This window comes from Bos indicus, chromosome 15 (genome assembly GCF_029378745.1).
Source record: "Bos indicus isolate NIAB-ARS_2022 breed Sahiwal x Tharparkar chromosome 15, NIAB-ARS_B.indTharparkar_mat_pri_1.0, whole genome shotgun sequence".
Lineage (NCBI taxonomy): Eukaryota > Metazoa > Chordata > Mammalia > Artiodactyla > Bovidae > Bos > Bos indicus.
This window is the reverse complement of record NC_091774.1, coordinates 20,984,005-21,005,955: the sequence shown is the minus strand read 5'-3', so window position 1 is coordinate 21,005,955 and position 21,951 is coordinate 20,984,005. Positions and strand designations below refer to the sequence as shown.

General features: G+C 40.1%; 1 protein-coding gene across 5 annotated transcripts in view; it reads left to right on the top strand.

Annotated features, from left to right (window-relative positions):
- Nucleotides 1-21,951, top strand: part of ARHGAP20 (Rho GTPase activating protein 20) — a 219,124-nt gene that overhangs the window by 182,947 nt on the left and 14,226 nt on the right. For all 5 annotated transcript variants that reach the window (XM_070803387.1, XM_070803384.1, XM_070803388.1 and 2 more), the window contains exons 10-11: nucleotides 16,462-16,640; nucleotides 18,410-18,571. In XM_070803387.1, coding sequence (XP_070659488.1) covers nucleotides 16,462-16,640; nucleotides 18,410-18,571 — 341 coding nt within the window. The remainder of the gene's footprint in view (nucleotides 1-16,461; nucleotides 16,641-18,409; nucleotides 18,572-21,951) is intronic.

Sequence of the window (21,951 nt, the reverse complement as noted above, 5' to 3'; positions counted from 1 at the left end):
TTCCAGGTTCCTATGCAATATTGTTCTTTCATCATTGGACTTCACTTCCGTCACCAGTCACATCCACAACTGGGCGTTGTTTTCGCTTTGGCTCAGCCTCTTCATTCTTTCCTGAACTATTTCTCCACTCTTCTCTAGTAGCATATTCGGCACATACTCACCTGGGGAGTTCATCTTTCAGTGTCATATCTTTTTGCCTTTTCATACTGTTCATGAGGTTCTCAAGGCAAGAATACTGGAGTGGTTTACCATTCCCTTCTCTAATGGACCACGTTTTGTCAGAACTCTCCACCATGACCCGTCCATCTTGTGTGGCCCTAAATGGCATGGCTATAGTTTCATTGGGTTAGACAAGGCTGTGATCCATGTGGTCAGTTTGGTTAGTTTTCTGTGATTGTGGTTTTCATTCTGTCTTCCCTCTGAAGGGTAAGAATAAGAGACTTGTGGAAGCTTCCTGATGGGAGGGACTGGCTGTGGGGGAATTTGGGTCTGACTTGGATGGGCAAGGCCATGCTCAGTAAATCTTTAATCCAATTTCCTGCTGATGGGTGGAGCTGTGTTCCCTCCCTGTTGGCCTGTGTTTGGTAGGGGTAATGTTGGTAATGGTAACCTCCTTCAAAAGGGCTTATGCCAGCACACCGCTCCCATAACTGTTGTATTCAGTGCCGCTGACCCATGGCAGGCCATTGTCAAACCACACCTCTGCCAGAGACTCCTGGACACTCACAAGCATGTCTGGCTCAGTCTCTTGTGGGGTCACTCCTCCTTTCAACTTGGATCCTGGTGTGTACAAGGTTTTGTTTGTGCCCTCCAAGGGTCTATTTCCCCAGTCCTGTGGAAGTTCTGTAATCAAATCCCACTGGCCTTCAAAGTCAAATTCCCTGGGGTTCTCAGTCCCTTTACCAGATCCCCAGGTTTGGAAGTCTGTTGTGGGCCCTAGAACTTATGCAATAGTACAAGAACTTTTTTGGTATAAATGTTCTCCAGTTTGTGGCATCCATCACTTCATGGCAAATATATGGGGAAATAATGGAAACAGTGTCAGACTTTATTTTGGGGGGCTCCAAAATCACTGCAGATGGTGACTGCAGCCATGAAATTAAAAGACACTTGCTCCTTGGATGAAAAGCTATGACAGACCTAGACAGCATATTAAAAAGCAAAGACATTACTTTGCCAACAAAGGTCTGTCTAGTCAAAGCTATGGTTTTTCCAGTAGTCGTGTATGGATATGAGAGATGGACTATAAAGAAAGCTGAGCACCAAAGAACTGATGCTTCTGAACTGTGGTGCTGGAGAAGACTTTGAGAGTCCCTTGGATAGCAAGGAGATCAAGCCAGTCAATCCTAAAGGAAATCAACCCTGAGTATTCATTGGAAGGACTGTTGCTGAAGCTGAAACTCCAATATTTGGCTGCCTGATGTGAAGAACTGACTCATTGGAAAAGACCCTGATCTTGGGCAAAACTGAAGGCAGGAGGAGTAGGGGACGACAGAAGACGAGATGGTTGGATGGTATCACCAACTCAATGGACATGAGTTTGAGCAAGCTCTGGGAAATGGAGAAGGAGAGGGAAACCTGGCATGCTGCAGTCCATGGAGTCGCAAAGAGTTGGACACGACTGAGTGACTGAACTGAACTGATTTTTTAACTTCCTCTTTGATTTCTTCAGTGATCTCTTCAGTTGCATATTGTCTAGCCTCCACATGTTTGTGTTTTTTGAAGTTTTTTTGTGTGTGTATGATTTCTAATGTTATAGCATCATGCTTGGATATGCTATGAAGTTTCAATTACAATTTCAGATATGCTTTGGTTTTTTTTAATTTATTGAGGCTTGATTTGTGACCCAAGATTGATCTGTCCTGGAGAATATTTCATGTTCACTTGAGAACAAAATATATTCTGCTGCTTTTAGCCAGAATGTCCTGTAACCATCATTTAAGTCTATCTAGTCTAATGTGTCCTTTAAGGCTTGTGTTTCCTTAATAATTTCCTGTCTGAATGATCTATCCATTGGTGTCTGGGGAGTGTTAAGTCCCCCACTATTAGTGTGTTACTGTTGATTTCCCTCTTTTATGGATGTTAGCATTTGCCTTATGTATTGAAGGGCTCCTATGGTAGGTGCATTAAATATTTATAATTATTATATTTTCTTCTTGGATTAATCCCTATCATTATGTAGTGTCCCTTCCTTGTCTCTTGTGACAGTCTTTATTTTAGTCTATTTTATGTGACATGAGTATTGCTACTTCACCTTTGTTTTGATTTCCATTTGCATGGAATATCTTTTTCTATCCCCTAACTTTTCAGGCTATATTTCTCCCTATATCTGAAGTGTGTCTCTTGTGGGCAGCATATATATGGATCTTGTTTTGTATCCATTCAGCCTGTCTTTATCTTTTCATCAGAGCATTTAATCCATTTACATTTAAAGTATTTATATGTATATTCCTATTACCACTTTCTTAGTTGTTTTGAATTTGTTTTTGTAGGTTTTTTCCTTCTCTGTGCTTCCTGCCTAGAGAAGTTCTTTTAACATTTATAACGAAGCTGGTCTGGTGACAATGAATTCTCTTAGCTTTTACTTGTCTGTAAATCTTTTGATTTCTCCATCAAATCTGAGCCTTCCTGGGTAGAGTAATCTTATAGGTTTTCCCTTCTATCACTTTAAATATATCCTATCTGGCCGGCAGAGTTTCTGTTAGAAAATCAGCTGATAATCTTATGGACATTCCCCTATATGCTTTTTTAATTAATTTATTTTAATTGGAAGCTAATTACTTTACAATATTATAGTGGTTTTTGCCATACATTGACATGAATCAGCCGTGGGTGTACATGTGTCCCCCATCCTGAACCCCCCTCCCACCTCCCTCCCATCTCATCTCTCAGGGTCATCCAAGTGCACTGGCCCTGAGCACCCTGTCTCATACATTGAATCTGGACTGGCGATCTGTTTCACATGTGATCATATACATGTTTCAATGCTATTCTCTCAAATTATTCCACCCTCGCCTTGCTGCTTTTAATAATTTTTTGTATTTAAATTTTTCAGTTTGATTAATATGTGTTTCAGCTTATTTCTCCCTGTGTTTATCTTATATGGAACTCTCTGCTTCTTGGACTTGACTATTTCCTTTCTCATGTTAGGGAAGTTTTTTACTATAATCTCTTCAAATATTTTCTCAGACCCTTTCTCTTTCTCTTCTTCTGGGACCCATATAATTCAAATGTTGGTGTGTTTAATGTTGTCCCAGAGGTCTCTGATATTGTGCTCAATTCTTTTCATTCTTTTTTCTTTATTCTACTTCACAGCAGTTATTTCCACCATTTTATTTCTAGCTCACTTATCCATTCTTCTCTCAGTTATTCTGCTATTGATTCCCCCTAGTGTGTTTTTAATTTCAGTTATTGTGATGTTCATCGTTGCTTGTTTGTTCTTTAGTGTTTCTAGGTCCTTGTTAAACATTTCTTGTATTTTCTCCATTCTATTTCCCAGATTTTGAATCATCTTTACTATCATTACTCTGAATTATTTTTCAGGTTGATTGCCTATTTCCTTTTCACTTGTGGGTTTTTACCATGCTCCTTCCTCTGTAACATATTTCTCTGTCTTCTCGTTGTTTAACTTACAGTGTTTGAGATTTCCTTTTTACAGGCTACAGGGTCATAGTTCCTCTTGCTTCTGATGTCCTCCCTAGTGGGAGAGGTTGGTTGTTCCAAGGGTTTGTGTAGGCTTCCTGCTGGGAGGGACTGGTGCCTGTGCTCTGGTGGGTAGTGCTGAGTCTTTTCCCTCTGATGGGCAGAGTCACATCGGGTGGTGTGTTTGGGGATTTCTGTGAGCTTAGTACAACTTTAGGCAGCCTGTCTGCTGATGGGTGGGGCTGTGTTCCTTTCTTGCTGCTTGTTTGGTACTAAGTGTCCAGCACTGGAGCATGTATGCAGTTGGGTGGAGCTAGGTCATGGTATCAAGAAAGATAGTTTATCCAAGGTTATTCAGCTAAGTAGCAGCGCCAGAATCTGAAATCACCTCTGACTATAGAAACCATATTCTTTCCAAGACACCACGTTGCTGATGGATGGTATCAGGTAAGCTGCATTCCCAGGATGCAACACTGACCTAGCCAGTTGCCAGCTCCTGGAGCAAATGCTGTCTTAATCTATTTTGAGTTAATTTCTGTATATGGTATGGTCCAGTTGCATTTTTGCATGTTGCTGTCCAGTTTTCCCAACATGACTTACTAAAGAAACTGTCCTTTCCTCATTGTATGTTCTCGGCTCCTTTGTCCTAAATTAATTGAGCATAAGTATACACGTCTATTTCTGGACTGTCTATTCTGTTCCATTGATCTGTATATCTGTTTTTATGCCAGTATCATTTTATTTTGATTACTATAGCTCTATAATGTAGTGTGGATCACAATAAACTGTGGAAAATTCTGAAAGAGAAGGGAATACCAGACAACCTGACCTGCCTCTTGAGAAACCTACATGCAGGTCAGGAAGCAACAGTTAGAACTGGACATGGAACAACAGACCAGTTCCAAATAGGAAAAGGAGTACGTCGAGGCTATATATTGTCACCCTGCTTATTTAACTTATATGCAGAGTACATCATGAGAAACGCTGGGCTGGAGGAAGCACAAGCTGGAATCAAGATTTCTGGGAGAAATATCAATAACCTCAGATACACAGATGACACCACCCTTATGGCAGAAAGTGAAGAAGAACGAAAGAGTCTCTTGATGAAAGTGAAAGAGGAGAGTGAAAAAGTTGACTTAAAGCTCAACATTCAGAAAACTAAGATCATGGCATTCGGTCCCATCACTTCATGGCAAATAGATGGAGAAACAGTGGAAACAGTGGCTGACTTTATTTTGGGGGGCTCCAAAATCACTGCAGATGGTGATTGCAGCCATGGAATTAAAAGACACTTACTCCTTGGAAGGAAAGTTATGACCAACCTAGACAGCATATTAAAAAGCACAGACATTACTTTGTCAGCAAAGGTCCATCTAGTCAAGACTATGATTTTTCCAGTGGTCATGTATGGATGTGAGAGTTGGACTGTGAAGAAAGCTGAGCACCGAATAATTGATGCTTTTGAACTGTGGTGTTGGAGAAGACTCTTGAGAGTCCCTTGGACTGCAAGGAGATCCAACCAGTCCATCCTAAAGGAAATCAGTCCTGGGTGTTCATTGGAAGGACTGATGCTGAAGCTGAAACTCCAGTACTTTGGCCACCTGATGCAAAGAGCTGACTCATTTGAAAAGCCCCTAATGCTGGGAAAGATTGAGGGCAGGAGGAGAAGGGGATGACAGAGAATGAGATGGCTGGATGGCATCACCGACTCAATGGACATGGGTTTGGGTGGACTCTGGGAGTTGGTGATAGACAGGGAGGCCTGGAGTGTGGCAGTTGATGGCATCGCAAAGAGTCGGACATGACTGAGCGAATGAACTGAACTGAACTGATAATGTAGTTTGAAATTAGGAAGCATGAAGCCCCCTGCTTTGTTGTTCCTTCTCAAGATTGATTTGTCTATTTTAGGGTCTTTTGTCATTCTATACAAATTTTAGAATTGATCTATTACTGTGAAAACCACAATTGGAATTTTGATAGGGACTGCATTGAGTCTATAGACTGTTTTGAATAGTATGGAGATTTTAGCAATAGTAACTCTGCCAATCCATGAGCATGGACTATCTTTCCATTTATTTGTGTCTTCTTCAATTTTTTTTTCATCAGTGCTTTTTTAGTTTTCAGTGTACTGGTCTTTCACTTTCTTGATGAAATTTGTTTTTAGGTATTTTATTCTTCTTGGTGCAGTTATAAATGGGATTATTTTCTTAATTTAACTTTCTGATAGCTTGTTATTAGTGTATAGAAACACAGCAGATGTATATTGGTTTTATATCCTGCAAATTGACTGAATTCATTTGTTATTTCTAAAGGTTTTTTGATGGAGTCTTTAAAGTTTTCTGTATATATTATTATTATGTAATCTACAAATAGTGGCATTTTTACTTTTTCTTTTCCAGTTTGGACATCTTTCATTTTTTTCCTGCCTACTTGGTTTGGCTAGGCCTTCCAATATCATGTTGAAGAATAATGATGAGAGTGGGCATCCTTGTTTCTAATCTTAGAGGAAAATCTTTTTGGCTTTTGACCATTGAGTATGATATCTGTCATATTAATATATGACCTTTGTTATGTTGGGGTACATTTCCTCTATTCCCACTCTGTTGAGGATTTTAATCATATTAATAAATGGATGGATTTTTTCAAGTGCTTTTTTAAATCTATTGATATGATCAAAGAAAAATCATATGATTTTTTTCTTCTGTTTTGTTAATACGGTGTATCACATTGATTGATTAGTGGAATATGAATCATCCTTGTATACCTTTAATAAGTCCAACTTGATTATGGCACTGATTTTTTTAATATATTTTTGAATTGAATTTGATGATTTCTTTGAGAATTTTTACCTATATGTTCATCAGAGATGTTGGCCTGTAATTTTCTTTGCTTGTGGTTTCCTTGACTGGTTTCGGTATCAGAGTAATTATGGCTTTGGCAAATGAGTTTAGAAGTGTTCCCTCATTTCCTACCTTTTGGAAGACTTTGAGAGTATTGGTATTAATTCTTATTTAAAGTTTTGATAGAATTCACCAATGAAGCTGTCAGGTCCTGGACTTTTATTTGTAGGGAGTTATTAAATTACTTATTCAGTATCCCTACCAATAATCAGTGTATTCAGATTTTCTGTTCATATTCAGCCTTGGAAGTTTGCATGTTTCTAAGAATTTATCCATTTGTCCTAGGTTTTCCAATTTGTTGGCATGTAATTGTTCATAATAGTCTCTTAATGATCCTGTATATTTCTGTGATGTCAGTTGCATCTCTTTCATTTCTGATTTTTTTTTTTTTTTACTTTAGTTCTCTCTCTCTTGTTGAGTCTGGCTAAAGGTTTATCAACTTTGTTTATTTTTTCAAAGAACCAGCTCTTATTTTCCTTGATCTCTTCTAGTGTCTTTTAGTCTCCATTTCATTTACTGCTCCTCTTAGCTCTGAAGTGAGTCTCTTGTAGGCGGCATGTAGGTGGGTCTTGTTTTTTATTCCATCAATCCCTCTCTGTCTTTTGATGGAAGAATTTAGTCCACTTATCTTTAAAGTAATTGTTAATAGGTATCTTATTGCCATTTCTATTGTTTCTGGCTGCTTTGTGGTTCCTCTGTTCATTTCTTCTCCTGCTGTCTTCCTTTGTGGTTTGATGACTTTCAGGTTCCTTTCTCTGTCATTATCTTTTGTGTATCTACTTTAGGTTTTTGCTTGTTGGTTACCACAAGGCTTACACATAACAACTTGTATTTATAACAGTGTTTATGTTGATACCAGTGTTTGAACACTTAGGAAAGCTCTACTTATTTATTCTCTACTCACCCAACATTTTGTTTTTTGATATCATATTTTGTGTCTTTTTTTATCTTGTGAATCCCTTGCTTAAATATTATAGCTAAAGTTATTTTTACTATTTTTGTCTTTTGACCTTTTCATTAATAATTCATTCACTACCATTACCATCAGGCTTCCCTGGTGGCTCAGAGGTTAAAGCATCTGCCTGGAATGCAGGAGATCAGGGTTCAATCCCTGAGTCGGGAAGATCCCCTGGAGAAGGAAATGGCAACCCACTCCAGTATTCTTGCCTGGAGAATCCCATGGAGGGAGGAGCCTGGTAGGCTGCAGTCCATGGGGTCACAAAGAGTCGGACACGACTGAGCAACTTCACTTTCACTTTCACCATTACCATATATTTGCCTTTACCAGTGAGATTTATGCTTTTATATATTTTGTTACTGGAGCCTGGTAGGCTGCAGTCCATGGGGTCGCTAAGAGTCGGACACGACTGAGCGACTTCACTTTCACGTTTCATTTTCATGCATTGGAGAAAGAAATGGCAACCCACTCCAGTGTTCTTGCCTGGAGAATCCCAGGGATGGCGGAGCCTGGTGGGCTGCCATCTATGGGGTCGCACAAAGTCGGACACGACTGAAGCGACTTAGCAGCAGCAGCAGTAGCACCCTTTCTGTTCAGCTTAAAAAGATACCTTCGACATCTCTTCTGAGAATGGTTTAGGTTTAGTGGTGAGGAACTCTTTTATCTTTTGCTTGCTAGAAACCTCTATCTCCTTCAATTCTGAATGATAACTTTGGTAGGTGAAGTATTCTTGGTTGGAAATTCTTATCTTTTAGCACTTGGAATATATTGTGCTATTTCCTTCTGATCTTTAAAATTTCTGCTAAAAAATCTACTGATAGTCTTACAGGATTTCTTTGTACATAAAAAGTTGTTTTTCTCTTGCAGTTTTAAGATCTCTCCTTGTCTTTACCTTTTGACATTTTAATATAATGTGTCTTGGTATAGATCTCTGGGTTCATCTTATTTGGAACTGTCTGGGCTTCCTAGATTTGAATGTCTGTTTCTTTCCCCAGCTTAGGACAGTTTTCAGCCATTATTTTTTCAAATAAGTTTTCTTTCCCTTTTTATTTTTTTCTGAGACCTCTATAATGTGATGGTTAATGCACTTGATGTTGTCCCATAAGTCCTTTAATCTGTCTTCACCATTTTGCATTCTTTTTTTCTTTTTGCTGCTCTGATTGGGTGAGTTTCTCTGCCATGTCTCAAGTTCTCTGATCCTTTCTTCTACTTCATCAAATCTGCTTTTGACACCCACTGGTTATTTTTCAGTTCAGTTATTGTATTCTTCAGCTCTGTGACTTCTGTTTGGAACTTTCTTGTATTTTCTATCTTTAAGTTCTCACTGTGTTTATCCATTCTTCTCCGAAGTTTAGTGAGCATCTTTATGATCATTTATTGAACCTTTTACCAGGTACATTATTTATCTCCAGTTCATTAACTTTTTTTCTGATGTTTTATCTTGTCCTTTCTTTTAGAACATATTTCTGTTTCTTTGTTTTGCTTGATTCCGTCCTGGTTTCTATGCACTGGGTGACAGAGCCACCTCTTCCGCTTGAACTGCTGGCTTTGTGTAAGAGATGAACCTTTTTCATTCAACCCTGTCCTGGCTCTTGGTTTTCTCTCAACTGTTTGTAATTATCCAAGAAGCCTATCTTACATTTAATAGCTCTCGGTACTTAAGGAAGTGCCAAGATCAGTCAGTGTCCCAAAGGGGAGAGCTCAGTCAGCACCTTGATTCAGGCTGATTGGAAACCAAGTCCTCAGGCAGCAGCTTTTCAAGAATGCAAATTATGCAGTTCTATAGGACTGCAAGGCCAGCCCTGCTGGCCCCCAGAGCCAGGCTATCTGGAGGTGGCCCCTGGCAGCAGTCACAGAAATTGCATCTCCAGGTGGGTTTATAAGCTCCTTCTTGGGAGTCACTAGTGAACTGTAGTCACACAGGAGGAAGTGCAAAGATGGTGTCCCCTGGCTGCATCTTTGAGAGCACCTGCTTACCATCTAGGTGTGTGCCAGACCTGTTGCTTATCCCCAGGACTGAAGTTCCTAGACAAGCAGATAGCCTCTTTTACAAAAAAAGTGGGCATGTGTTTCACACACTGTGTGATGCCCTGGAAATGGTAGTCTTCCAAGAACTGTCTCTATAATTGTTACAGTCCTGTGGGACCCAGGAATGCAAGCCCCCGTGACCAGGTCTTTCCCAGGTGGCAGCTGTAAGAACCATGTCACCAAATGTAAAAACCAGAGCACCAGAGTTGTGTGTAGAACCTCCTCTCCAGAAGATAAAAGCACTCTGGAGTACAGCAGAGCTCAAAAATGGTAGCTACTGGCTGACATGGGACAGATGGGGAGTACAAAAGATGGCATTCACTGAAAAAAAAAAAGGAAAAGGAAAAGAAGGGAAAGAAAAAGAGAAAATAGGGGGAGAGGAAAAATAAAAAGATGATACCCAACAGAAGTGCAGGGGGTTGGGGAAGGAAGATGGTGCTGCTGACTTTAGCAAGACAGAGAGAGAATAGGAAGATATTGTCCACCAGCCTCTGTCCAAGGGAGTAACCAAGCAGGTACCAGTGCTTTAAATTAGTAAATGAATCTCTTTCATATGACATCTGGATGCTTTGCAAATGGCTGCTTCTGCACTGAGCTCTGGGTTTGGTGAGCCTAGGCATAAACCCTTTAAGAACCCTTCCTTGGTTCCACAAAGCCCCATATGTCTCATGGACATGAGCCTTGTTGGTCTTCAAAGTGAGATGCTTTGGGGGTTTATCTCTCAGACAATGGATCTTAAAAGTTAGGGTGAGGTATGAACCCTTCACTCCTTCTGGAGAAGCTCTGGGTTTTGAGTTCCCTCCAGACTGGAGGTTGTTGTATTGGGGGTGGAGTTTGTAATGAGATTGTGTTTCAGCCTTTTCGACCCACTAGGATGTGGTTTCCCTCTCATTTGCCCAATGTAACAGGGTCTCTTTACCAATATGCAGATTATTTTCAGAAGAAGTTGTTCCATGTATAGTTTTAGAAAAACTGTATCCATGGGAGAGGGTGAGTGCAAGAGCTTCCTACATATTCATCTTGCTAAAATTTCTTATTAAAAGTTTTTTGTTGTGGTCATTATTTAATAATCAATAAGCACAAACTTTTAAGAATTACAATTTTTAATATTCAGTTTGTTCATTTAAGCATGAAAAGACTCTTAACTTGACTCTTGCTGGGATTGTTGAGGAAAGTTGTATGTTCATGAATTTTATTTGCTCTATATTTACATCATCGTAATATTTTTTATAACAATTGCATGTTTTTTCATCAGCCTTTGACATTTAGAAAGTAAGAGCTATGCATTAAAACCTCTGCAAGAAAGTAAACTTTAATGAAATTTTTTTCCGCTCAGTCCCAAAGGGAACATGAACTCTAAAATTGACTGTGGTATATAATAAAAGCCATGACTGCAGCTGAAAGCATTTATAATAAAGTACAAGACTCAATTTCTACTTTGTCCTCTGTCTATACTCATTGGATAGCTGAGTTTATAACTTTATGATAGAACATTCTTCCTAAGAAGTGTGTGAAACCGAAAAGATAAAATAAATCTAATAGTTTTCAAAATAGTGAAACCATATTAAATGTGAGGAAACTAGACTGAGTATAACTGCTGCTACTGCTAAGTCACTTCAGTCGTGTCCGACTTTGTGCGACCCCATAGACGGCAGCCCACCAAGCTCCTCTGTCCCTGGGATTCTCCAGGCAAGAACACTGGAGGGGGTTGCCATTTCCTCCTCCAATGCATGAAAGTGAAAAGTGAAAGTTAAGTCGCTTAGTTGTGTCCAACTCTTAGCACCCCATGGACTGAAGCCTACCAAGCTCCTCCATCCATGGAATTTTCCAGGCAAGAGTACTGGAGTGGGGTGCCATTGCCTTCTCCACTCAACATATATAAACATACATATTAAACAAACATTTGCACAGATTGACATTGCTGCCACAAAGGAACCCCTTTCTGAATTTAAGAATGGGTTCAGTTTCCTAAACTACTGATCAGTCAGTTCAGTCACTCAGTCATGTCCGACTCTTTGCAACCCCATGGACTGCAGCACACCAGGCTTCCCTATCCATCACCAATTCCCAGAGTTTGCTCAAACTCATGTCCATCGAGTCGGTGATGCCTCCAACCATCTCATTCTCTGTCATCCTTCTCCTCCTGCCTTCAGTCTTCCCCAGCATCAGGGTCTTTTCCAGTGAGTTGGCTCTTTGCATCAGGTAGCCAAAGTACTGGAGCTTCAGTTGCAGCATGAGTCCTTCCAATGAATATTCAGGACCGATTTCCTTTCCGATTGACTGGTTTGATCTCCTTGCAGTCCAAGGGACTCTCAAGAGTTTCTCCAACACCACAGTTCAAAAGCATCAATTCTTTGACACTCAACTTTCTTTATAGGCCAACACTCACGACCATACATGACGACAGGAAAAACCATAGCTTTGACTAGATGGACCTTTGTCAGCAAATTAATGTCTCTGCTTTTGAATATGCTGTTTAGGTTGGTCATAGCTTTTCTTCCAAGGAGCAAACGTCTTTTAATTTCATGGCTGCCTTCATCATCTGCAGTGATTTTGGAGCCAAAGAAAATAAAGTATGTCACTGTTTCCATTGTTTCCCCATCTGTTTGCCATGAAGTGATGGGACCAGATTCCATAATCTTAGTTTTTTGAATGCTGAGTTTTAAGCCAGCTTTTTCACTCTCCTCTTTCACTTTCATCAAGAGGCTCTTTAGTTCCTCTTCATTTTCTGCCATAAGGGTGGTGTTATCTGCATATCTGAGGTTTTTGATATTTCTCCTGGCAATCTTAATTCCAGCTTGTACTTCATCCTGCCTGGCATTTTGCATGATGTACTCTGCATATAAGTTAAATAAGCAGAGTGACAATATACAGCTTTAACGTACTCCTTTCCCAATTTGGAACCAGTCCACTGTTCCATATCCAGTTCTAACTTTTGCCTCTTGACCTGCATACAGATTTCTCAGGAGGCAGGTCAGGTTGTCTAGTATTCCCATCCCTTGAAGAATTTTCCACAGTTTGTTGTGATCCACCACAGTCAAAGGCTTTGGCCTAGTCAGTAAAGCAGAAGTAGTTGTTTTTCTGGAGTACTCTTGCTTTTTCTATGGTCCAACAGATATTGGCAATTTGATCTCTGGTTCTTCTGCCTTTTCATTCCAATCCCAAAGAAGGGCAGTGCCAAAGAATGTTCAAACTAGTACACAATTGCACTCATCTCACATGCTAGCAAAGTAATGTTCAAAATTCTCCAAGCCAGGCTTCAACTGTACGTGAACCATGAAATTCCAGATGTTCAAGCAGGATTTAGAAAACACAGAGGAAACTACTGGTATTATGTATAAAATAGATAACTAATGAGAACATACTGTATCGCACAGGGAACTGTACTTAATGCACTGTGGTGACCCAAATGGAAGGAAGTCCAGAAGGGAGAGGATGTATATGCATGACTGATTCTCTTTGCTGTATGGTAGAAACTGACACAGAGAAGGCAATGGCACCCCACTCCAGTAATCTTGCCTGGAAAATCCCATGGACAGAGGAGCCTGGTAGGCTGCAGTCCATGGGGTCGCTAAGAGTCGGACATGACTGAGCGACTTCACTTTCACTTTTCACTTGCATGCATTGGAGAAGGAAATGGCAACCCACTCCAGTGTTCTTGCCTGGAGAATCCAGGGATGGGGGAGCCTGGTGAGATGCCATCTGTGGGGTCGCACAGAGTCAGACACGACTGAAGCGACTTAGCAGCAGCCTCAGAATCTGACAGGCAAGAATACTGGAGTGAGTAGCCATTCCCTTCTTCAGGGGATCTTCCTAACCCCGGGATCAAACCCAGGTCTCCTGCATTTCAGGCAGATTCTTTACCATCTGAGCCACCAGGGAAACCCAGAAACTAACACAACATTGTAAAGTAACTATATGGCAATAGAAATTAAAAATAAACAAATAAAGGGCTTCCAGTTCAAGATGATGGAGTAAAAGGACATGTGCTCATCTCCTCCTGCAAGATGACCAAAATTGCAACTAGCTATTGGACAACCATCAACAGGAGGACACTGAAACCCACTCCAAGAAAGATACCCCATGTCCCAAGCCAAAGAAGAAGCCACAGTGAGATGGTAGGAGGAGCACAATCATGATAAAATCAAATCCCGTTCCCACTGGGTGGGTGACTCACAAACCAGAGAACAGTAATACCAAAGAAGTTCTCCCACTGTTGTGAAGGTTCTGAACCCCACGTCAGGCTTCCCAACCTAGGTATCTGACAAAGGGACTGGGAATCACCAGGGAATCTGACCTTGAAGTCCGGCAGGATTTGATTATAGGACTTCCACGGGACTGAGGAAAACAGACTCCAGTCTTGGAGGGTACAAACAAAATCTTGTGTGCACCGAGACCCAGAGGAAAGGAGCCGTGAGCCCACAGGGAAGTAAACCAAAAGTACCTACTAGTGGTGGAGGGCCTCCTGTGGAGACGTGGGTCCGCAGAAACTCACCACAGGCACGGGGGCTCTGGCAGAAGCAAGCCAGGAAGGTCCCTCTTGGCGTAAACCCTCTTGGAGTTCACCATTAACCCGGCCATAGAGCCAGGAGACCCCAGGGCTGAGTCACCTCAGGTCAAACAGCTACCAACTACCTATGAGGGAGTGCAGCCCCACCCATCAGCAGATAATTGGATTAAAGCTATACTGAGCAAGTCCCTGCCCACCAGAGCAAGATCCAGTTTTTCCCATTGCCAGTTCTTCCCACCAGGAAGCTTACACAAGCCTCTTAGCCTCATCCATCAGAGGGCAGACAGTTCTTGAAGAAGAACCATAGTCTCACAGTGGCTAAAACAAAACCATATTACAGAGAGTTCATCACAATGAGAAAGCAGAAAGTTATGTCCCAGATGAAAGGACAAGATAGAACCCCAGAAAAACTTCCCTAGCATGGGAAAGGAAATAGTCAACCAAGTCCAGGAAGCACAGAAAATCCCAGACAGGATAAACCCAAGGAGGAGCACACCAAGACACATAGTAATCAAACAAACAAAAATTAAAGACAAAGATAAAATATTAAAAGCAACAAGGGAAAAATGACAAATAACATACAAGGGAACTCCCATCAGGCTGTTAGCTGATTTCTCAACAGAAAGTCTACAAGCCAGGAGGAAATGGCAGGATATGTCTAAAGTGGTGAAAGGAAGAACCTATAACCAAGAATACTCTGCCCAGCGAAACTGTCCTTCAGATTTGATGGAGAAATCAAAAGCTTTCCAGCAATCAAAAGTTAAGAGAACTCAGCACCACCAAACCAGTTTTACAACAAATGCTAAAGGAAATTCTCTAGGCAGAAAATACAAGATGTTTAGAGCTCCCACTATTCAGTTTTTTCCTTTCTGGGATTTCCTTCTTAAGGGAGTTCCCTTTATGTTACTTGCCATTTTTTGCTTGTTGCTTTTAATATTTTATCTTTGTCTTTAATTTTTTTCAGCTATTATCTCTTCAGATATTTTCTCAGGTCCTTTCTGTCTCTCTTCTCCTTTATAGTTGTTACTTGTGTGTTTGTTTTGAGGGCCAGAGGTGCATGCAGCAGAAAGATCCTAAAGGAACCTCAAAGAGCCATTTAAGTATCAAATTCTGTGTAAATCCATCAATTTTCATGTTAAAGTTAGATACAGATGACATCAGCAATGCTTTAGAACTATGATCTCACAAAATCGTGTTTCAGTGTTGACCTTTCTTACTTTTGCCTGTTTTGTTCACATTGTCTTTTATCACCTGAATGTCTGCTCAGTTCAGTTACTGTCCAAGAATGACTTATTGAGTACTTACCAGATACAAGTCATGAAATTAGATCCTCTACCTACTGAGATCATGTTCACTCAAAATTCACATCAAATGCGGAAGCCTCCAAGATCAGTCTTGCGCTCGTAATGTGTAGATGTGTGCGTGCTAAGTTGCTTCAGTCCATGTCTGACTCTGTGCAACCCTAAAGACTGTAGCCTGCCAGGCTCCTCTGTCCATAGACTTTTCCAGGCAAGAATACTGCAGTGGGTTGCCATTTCCTGCTCCAGGGGATCTTCCTGACCTGGGGATTGAACCTGCATCTCTTTTGTCTCCTGCATTAGCAGGCAGGTTCTTTTTCACTAGCACCACCTGGGTAGATAGATGTGATTTATTGGTTTTCTGAATGTTTTTTGTGCTTCCTTCTCCCCTTATGACATTTTATTTATTAATATACTTGCTTTCCCTACACCCACCTATCGCCAGTCTTGTTCTACCCATTAGGTTGTAAATTTTACTGTGGCAAGGGCAAGTTTCACTCATGTTTATATCCATCCATGCTGCCTTAAACATGCTTTTGAAAGTCGGGACTAAAAAGATACAGGAAAGTCTTTGCAGCTGGAAAAATGTGGGGAAATGTGGAACATTAGCTTCCTGTCTCTGTTCTCAGTAGAGTAGAGCATCAGGTAATGATGCTCTATTGTTTCTAGAGCACATTTTAATAGAGACAACTCTTCTTCCCCTAGTTCTTCTTCCCCTTTGCCTCCCTTTTCCTCCTCCTCCTTCCCCTTCTCCTCTCCTCTCACCTTTTTTCCTTCTTCCTTTCTTACTTTCATTATTTAATTGTGGCCTAGTTTAATCTTCAACTTTTTGTATGCTTTGTCTCAGCTTTAAAATGGGATATGTGCTGGTATGAAAATGTTTTACTTTAAGTTGTTACAGTTCAGTAAGGGATCCCTTCTTTCACCTTTGAAGACTTAGTGCCAGAACTCAACTAAGTAGGCCAGTGATGTTCCCAAGAATAGGTGGGAGAATAATCCAAATGTTTGATTCTTCCTTAACTTATAGAATATTGAGCCATAATGGACATACTATAAAAGGAAAACTGTAGAAATAAGATGAAGTGAATTGAATTATTTTTCCTAATAATCTCACTTCTTCCTTAGATTCAGGTCAGAAGACATTTAAAAGGAGAAGATCTATCATAAACTGGGCCTTTTGGCGGGGTTCTAGCATTCACCTGGATAACTTGCCTGTGTCACCAACGTCTCCTATCCCAGGACAGCTCTTCGGGGTTTCTCTGCCAGACATTTGTGAGAATGACAATCTGCCCAAAGCTGTCTTGGTAAGTCTCATTTTGGCCTATAGCACTAATAGAAAAGGAAGTTTGGGAAAGGAATGCTCTGGGAGGTAAATATTTCCCTAAAAAAATGGGAAATTTATAGATACCCATTGCTTTGGCTGGGAATCTTTATTATTCCTCCAAAGAAAAAAAAATCTGATTAAGCTACTGCAGAGTCATAAGGCAGACATAATAGGGAGGGATAATCTAGCCTACTGATTTCAGGCAAGAGCCCCATTAACCTGCTCAGATAAATTAGAACCTACACTGCAGACAGAGAATCCACATTAGCCCTGACATTTTTCTCACAGCCTTTCTTGAACCCTGCATTGTTCGGAAAGTCTCATTTAATCACTTTAGCAACACAGACTAAATCTTAACATTTTTTAATTTGTATTTTATTTGTATTCCAAGTCTTTTAAGTATAAAGATACATCTTCTGGTATTTAGTTATCTTTTGTATGTATAAGAGATCAAATGAAAGCCACTGAGTATATATTTTTTCCAGTTAATATAGTAAATGGGTCGTGTTAAAGAATATTTATTGAGTGTCCAGTATCCCCAAGCAATATGCTAGGTGCCTGGCCCTTTATTCTATGTTGTGCATCTATCTATAAGCTCCAGGTACTAATCTAGCCACTTTATTGCTTATCCTTCACAACAGATTTAGAAGGTAGTTATCATCATCATTACCAACATCCCTACTCTACAAATTAAAGGGAAACCCCCGCCCAAGTTTACCAAAGGTCACGCCATAAATATGTGTCATAGCTAGGTTCCAGATCCCATGGGTTGCTTGTCTCCAACACCCATTCTCTTCCTGTACGGCAAGCAGAGGGCACACAACTATAAAGAAAGTGAAATAAAAGACTGAATTGAATGGATGGAATGGAGAAAGCTTCCTAAAGGAGATGATTTTGGAGGCTGATTTTAAAAGAAGGAAATAGTGATTTCCCTGATAGTTCAGCGGTTAAGAATCCACCTTTCAATGCAGGGGACAAGGATTCAATCCCTGGTCAGGAACTAAGATCCCACATGCCACAGGGCAGCTAAGCCTGCGTACCACAATGAAGACTCAGCACAACCAAAAAACAACAAAAACATAATATTTGTTAAAAAAAAAAAAAAAAAGAAGAAGAAGAAGGAAGTAAAGTGTAAAGCCACATGAAAAGAAACACAAGCAAGGGGACTTCCCTGGTGGACCAGTAGTTAAGAATCTGCCTTTCAGTACCATGGGTTCTGTCCCTGGGCAGGGAACCGACCAAAGATCCCACATGCTATGGGGCAGCTAAGCCCGTGTACCCCAATGAAGAGCCTGCATGCAGCAACTAAGACCTAACACAGCCAGAAACAAACACCCCAAAAAAGAAAGAACAAGATAAGCAAGTGGAGAATGACTTTGGGAAGAGCATTTTCATACTTGGGGAAAAGAATCCATATTGGAGAGTAATGGGAGAATACTTAGGGAGGAGAGAGACAAGTTAACAGGTACCTTGAAGTGACTGCTGGTTCACTGAAAAAAGTCTCATTAAAGCAAGTGTTTAAAATGTTTTAGATGTTAAATATAGCAAGCGTAAATAGGAGAAAGAAATTTAGAGATGCCAAAAAGCAAGTAGAGTTTAATCCTCTAGCAGGCCTTCTAGCCCCAGGCCTTCAGGACTTTCCCCTGGTACACCCCAGCCTCTAGCAGCTGGAAAGGGCAAATATATGTTCCCTTGCTTGTTCTGCATGAAGTGCCATCTTGATTTTCTTTTTCTTTTGCTTCCCCATAGGATATGCTTTTATTTCTTAATCAGAAAGGACCTCTCACAAAAGGCATCTTCAGACAGTCGGCCAATGTGAAATCCTGCAGAGAGCTGAAAGAAAAACTGAATTCCGGAGCTGAAGTACAACTAGACTGTGAATCTATTTTCGTAATAGCATCTGTCTTAAAGGTAGGAAGGTTTCTCCCTTCATCCACCCCACAGCATAGCTCTGGAGAAAGACAACTGATTTATCTCATTGTAACATTACTCCCATCTGAAGAAGACCATGATAAAAATAGAATCTGAAAAGTGTTTAAAAACAAAAAAAAACTTCATACAGTCATGTGTGTGCTCAGTTGTGTCTGACTCTTTGTTACCTGATGAACTGTAGCCCACTAGACTCCTCTTTGTCCACAGGATTCTCCAGGCAAGAATACTGAAGTGGGTTGCCATTTCCTCCTCCAGTGGTCACAGAATCACACTGGCATTTAAAAGCCACTTCTAATGATGTGGCATGTCAGATAGTCATTTTAAAATTTTTCATCCCACGTCACTGTCCCCATCTTCACTTCTGCTACCCCATGCAAAAAAGAAAAAAAGATGAAATGAAAATTAAAAACAATTATAACACACAGTATATTTACCAAAATAAACATCCCGATTAGATGACTTTGTCACAGTCTATCTTCCTAAGACAAAATTTTCAAAAATAAACTTTTATTAAACTTCGAAGCAGAGTTTTACCATAATAAACAAACATTTGCCTAATAATTAAAATATTGCTCACTGAGAGTAGTGAAAATTCTCTTCAGTTATACAGTATCCCCCCTCAATGCTTTTTAAAAAGTAAAGGTGGAGCAAGAATGATTGCAACATCTAGTCCTTCTTTTATGAACCCCTTACCACATTTGGTATCCTTGATCCCATGTATATCTGATATTTCACAATAAGCTTCTTTGCTGCAAGCATTTTTGCTACAGACATTTTGGACATATAACCATATAATTAACCTTATGGTAATTTTGCTAAAAAAATAAAATAAGTGGTTGACAGTTTGTTTTGACCTATACAATATAAAAAGCATGACAGATGACAGTGATTTGTCCCAAGAATTGGTTTCACATTTTGAAATATACTACATTGGAGTTGAAAGAGACCAAGGGCCTTGAAGACATAGCATGAACCCACATTTCCCTTAGAACTCTGAAATGTTTATCAAGAACAAATGGCAATATGCCAAGAACAAAAAATAATGTGCAAGGCTTTCACAGAAACTCAGGCACAAATATGTATCCTAGTACCTAGTATTTGAAGCTTGATGCCTCTCCTAAGAAATCTGAGCAAAAAATCAAAAAGTGCAATGCTGAACAAGAGACAAACCAACAGTCTGTATATATACGCATATACGTGTGTGTGTGTGTATTGTGAATGAAAGACTTGGAAGACAAATGCTTTAGTATAACCCATGAAAAAATATCGAATTAATAATATGAATTGTGCAGTATTGCCATGAATCTATACACATTTTATTTTTTAACTTTTTATTTTGTATTGGAATATGGGAGACTAGCAATGTTGTGATAGTTTCAGGTGAACAGCAAGGGGACTCAGCCATTCATACACATGTGTCCATTCTCCCCCAAACTCCCCTCCCATCCAGGCTGCCACATAACATTGAGCAGAGTTCCCTGTGTTATACAGTTGGTCCTTGTTGGTTATCCATTTTAAATACAGCAGTTACACACATTTTAAATGTGTTCAAGTGTTTTGTATTTCACAATAAAGTCTTTAATTCTGTTATTCTAATTGTTTTATTATGTCCTTCTTAGTATCCCTCATTTATTTTTTGTTATTTTATCTTTTATGGCAGAACTGCCTTATAGCCAGTTCATTATTTGATTAAAGTATTTGCTGGAGAAATGCTTGTGGCAAAAATGTCTGTGGCAAATAAGCTTACTTATGGCAAAAAAGCCAGATCCTCCCCCTTCCCCCCATCATGACACCACCCCCCCACCTATGGTTACTTAACTCACATCCATAGTTGAGTTGATCTTATGAAATGTTTTCCTCCTCACATTCATGAAAATACCTCACATTGTTTGAAAATCTAGAGTCAAAACTAGCTTTTTGCAGAGCTTTTGACCTGAGCAATAGCTTCTGCAGATCAGAATCAGGGTTGGAAGGGATTCTGGGGGAGCTGGAGGCTCCCTCTCTGGACAGGGTTGGAATGTCCCAGAGCCAGGGGTAGAGACAGTGCCCCAGCCCGCATCCCCAGGCCTGGAGCGTAAAAACCAAATTAAGGAAAGCATGATGAAGAAGACTCCTGCATGTGCCTCCTCCTGGTCAGTTCCTTACACAATCATATTTTATGACTTAGTGAATAATCAGATGCCTCTTGATAAAAGAGCCTCGTCTGCTCTTAAACAACCCCACCATAGAGTTTCACAATAAAGTGTCACTCTAAAGAACTGGAGAGGGGCTTCCCTGGTCGCTCAGTGGTAAAGAATCCGCCTGCCAGTGCCGGAGACACAGGTTTGATCCCTGCTCCAGGAGGATCCCATATGCCGAGGAGCAACTAAGCCCATGCAAAACTATTGAGCCCGTGCTCTAAAGCGTGGGAGCTGCGACCACTGAAGCCTGTGTACCTAAGAGCCTGTGTTCCACAGCAAGAGAAGCCACTGCAATGAGAAGCCCCTACTTGTCACAACTAGAGAAGAGCCTGTGCAGCAAGGGAGACCCAGCACAGCCTAAATAAATCAATAATTTTTTTAAAAAAGAACTGGAAAATTGGAGCTAGGGTCATCTAATTTATTTTACACAGGGTTTGTGATTACCTTTCAGTCCTGGAGTACAAAAAAGATATGTATAGTGTGCTTAGCCAGATACATAGCAGGCATGCAAGTATATGCATGATAAATTTTTCTTTGATTTTTGTCATAAAATTAGGCTTTCTCCCATTTTTTAATAAGCCTATGTTTTAGAAATTTTTCCTTAGTATGCTATTCATCACAGCACTACACTTCTTAAAATTTTGTTCTAAATTGTTGAGGCTGCTACAAAGAAGTATGGTTCTAGAACAGTTTAACATATTTCACAGTGAAGAAATAGTACTTATAGAGGAATAGGCAAAAGACGAAAATTAATCCAAATGAAAAATCTGGTTATATGAGTTCTAACTAAAGTGTGATAATCATGTAGCTGTGTTTTACTCTCATTTCTTCCAAGCAGTTGAAAGAAAGGGATACTTTTTGCCAAAAGTTTTTGAGCTTTTGTTTGTTTCTTATTTTTAAGACTATTTGGAAGCAGTACTTAAATTTTCCTTTAATTTTTTACTTACACTGGTTTTGTTTAAATGTAACTCTAATTGGAAGAAAATTACCTGTGATACTGTATTTTTGATTCATCAGACCTCTGAGGAAAAGCACTTTTTTAATCCTGTAGGAATCTCATCTCAAATTAATTTGGGAGTTCTGCTGATGGCCTGGTTTCTGTTTTTGGAAGGGAGAAGACTTTTGGTTGAGTGCTAAGAGCTGGTGATTGTAATTCAGAACCAGCTTTCACGTCCCTTC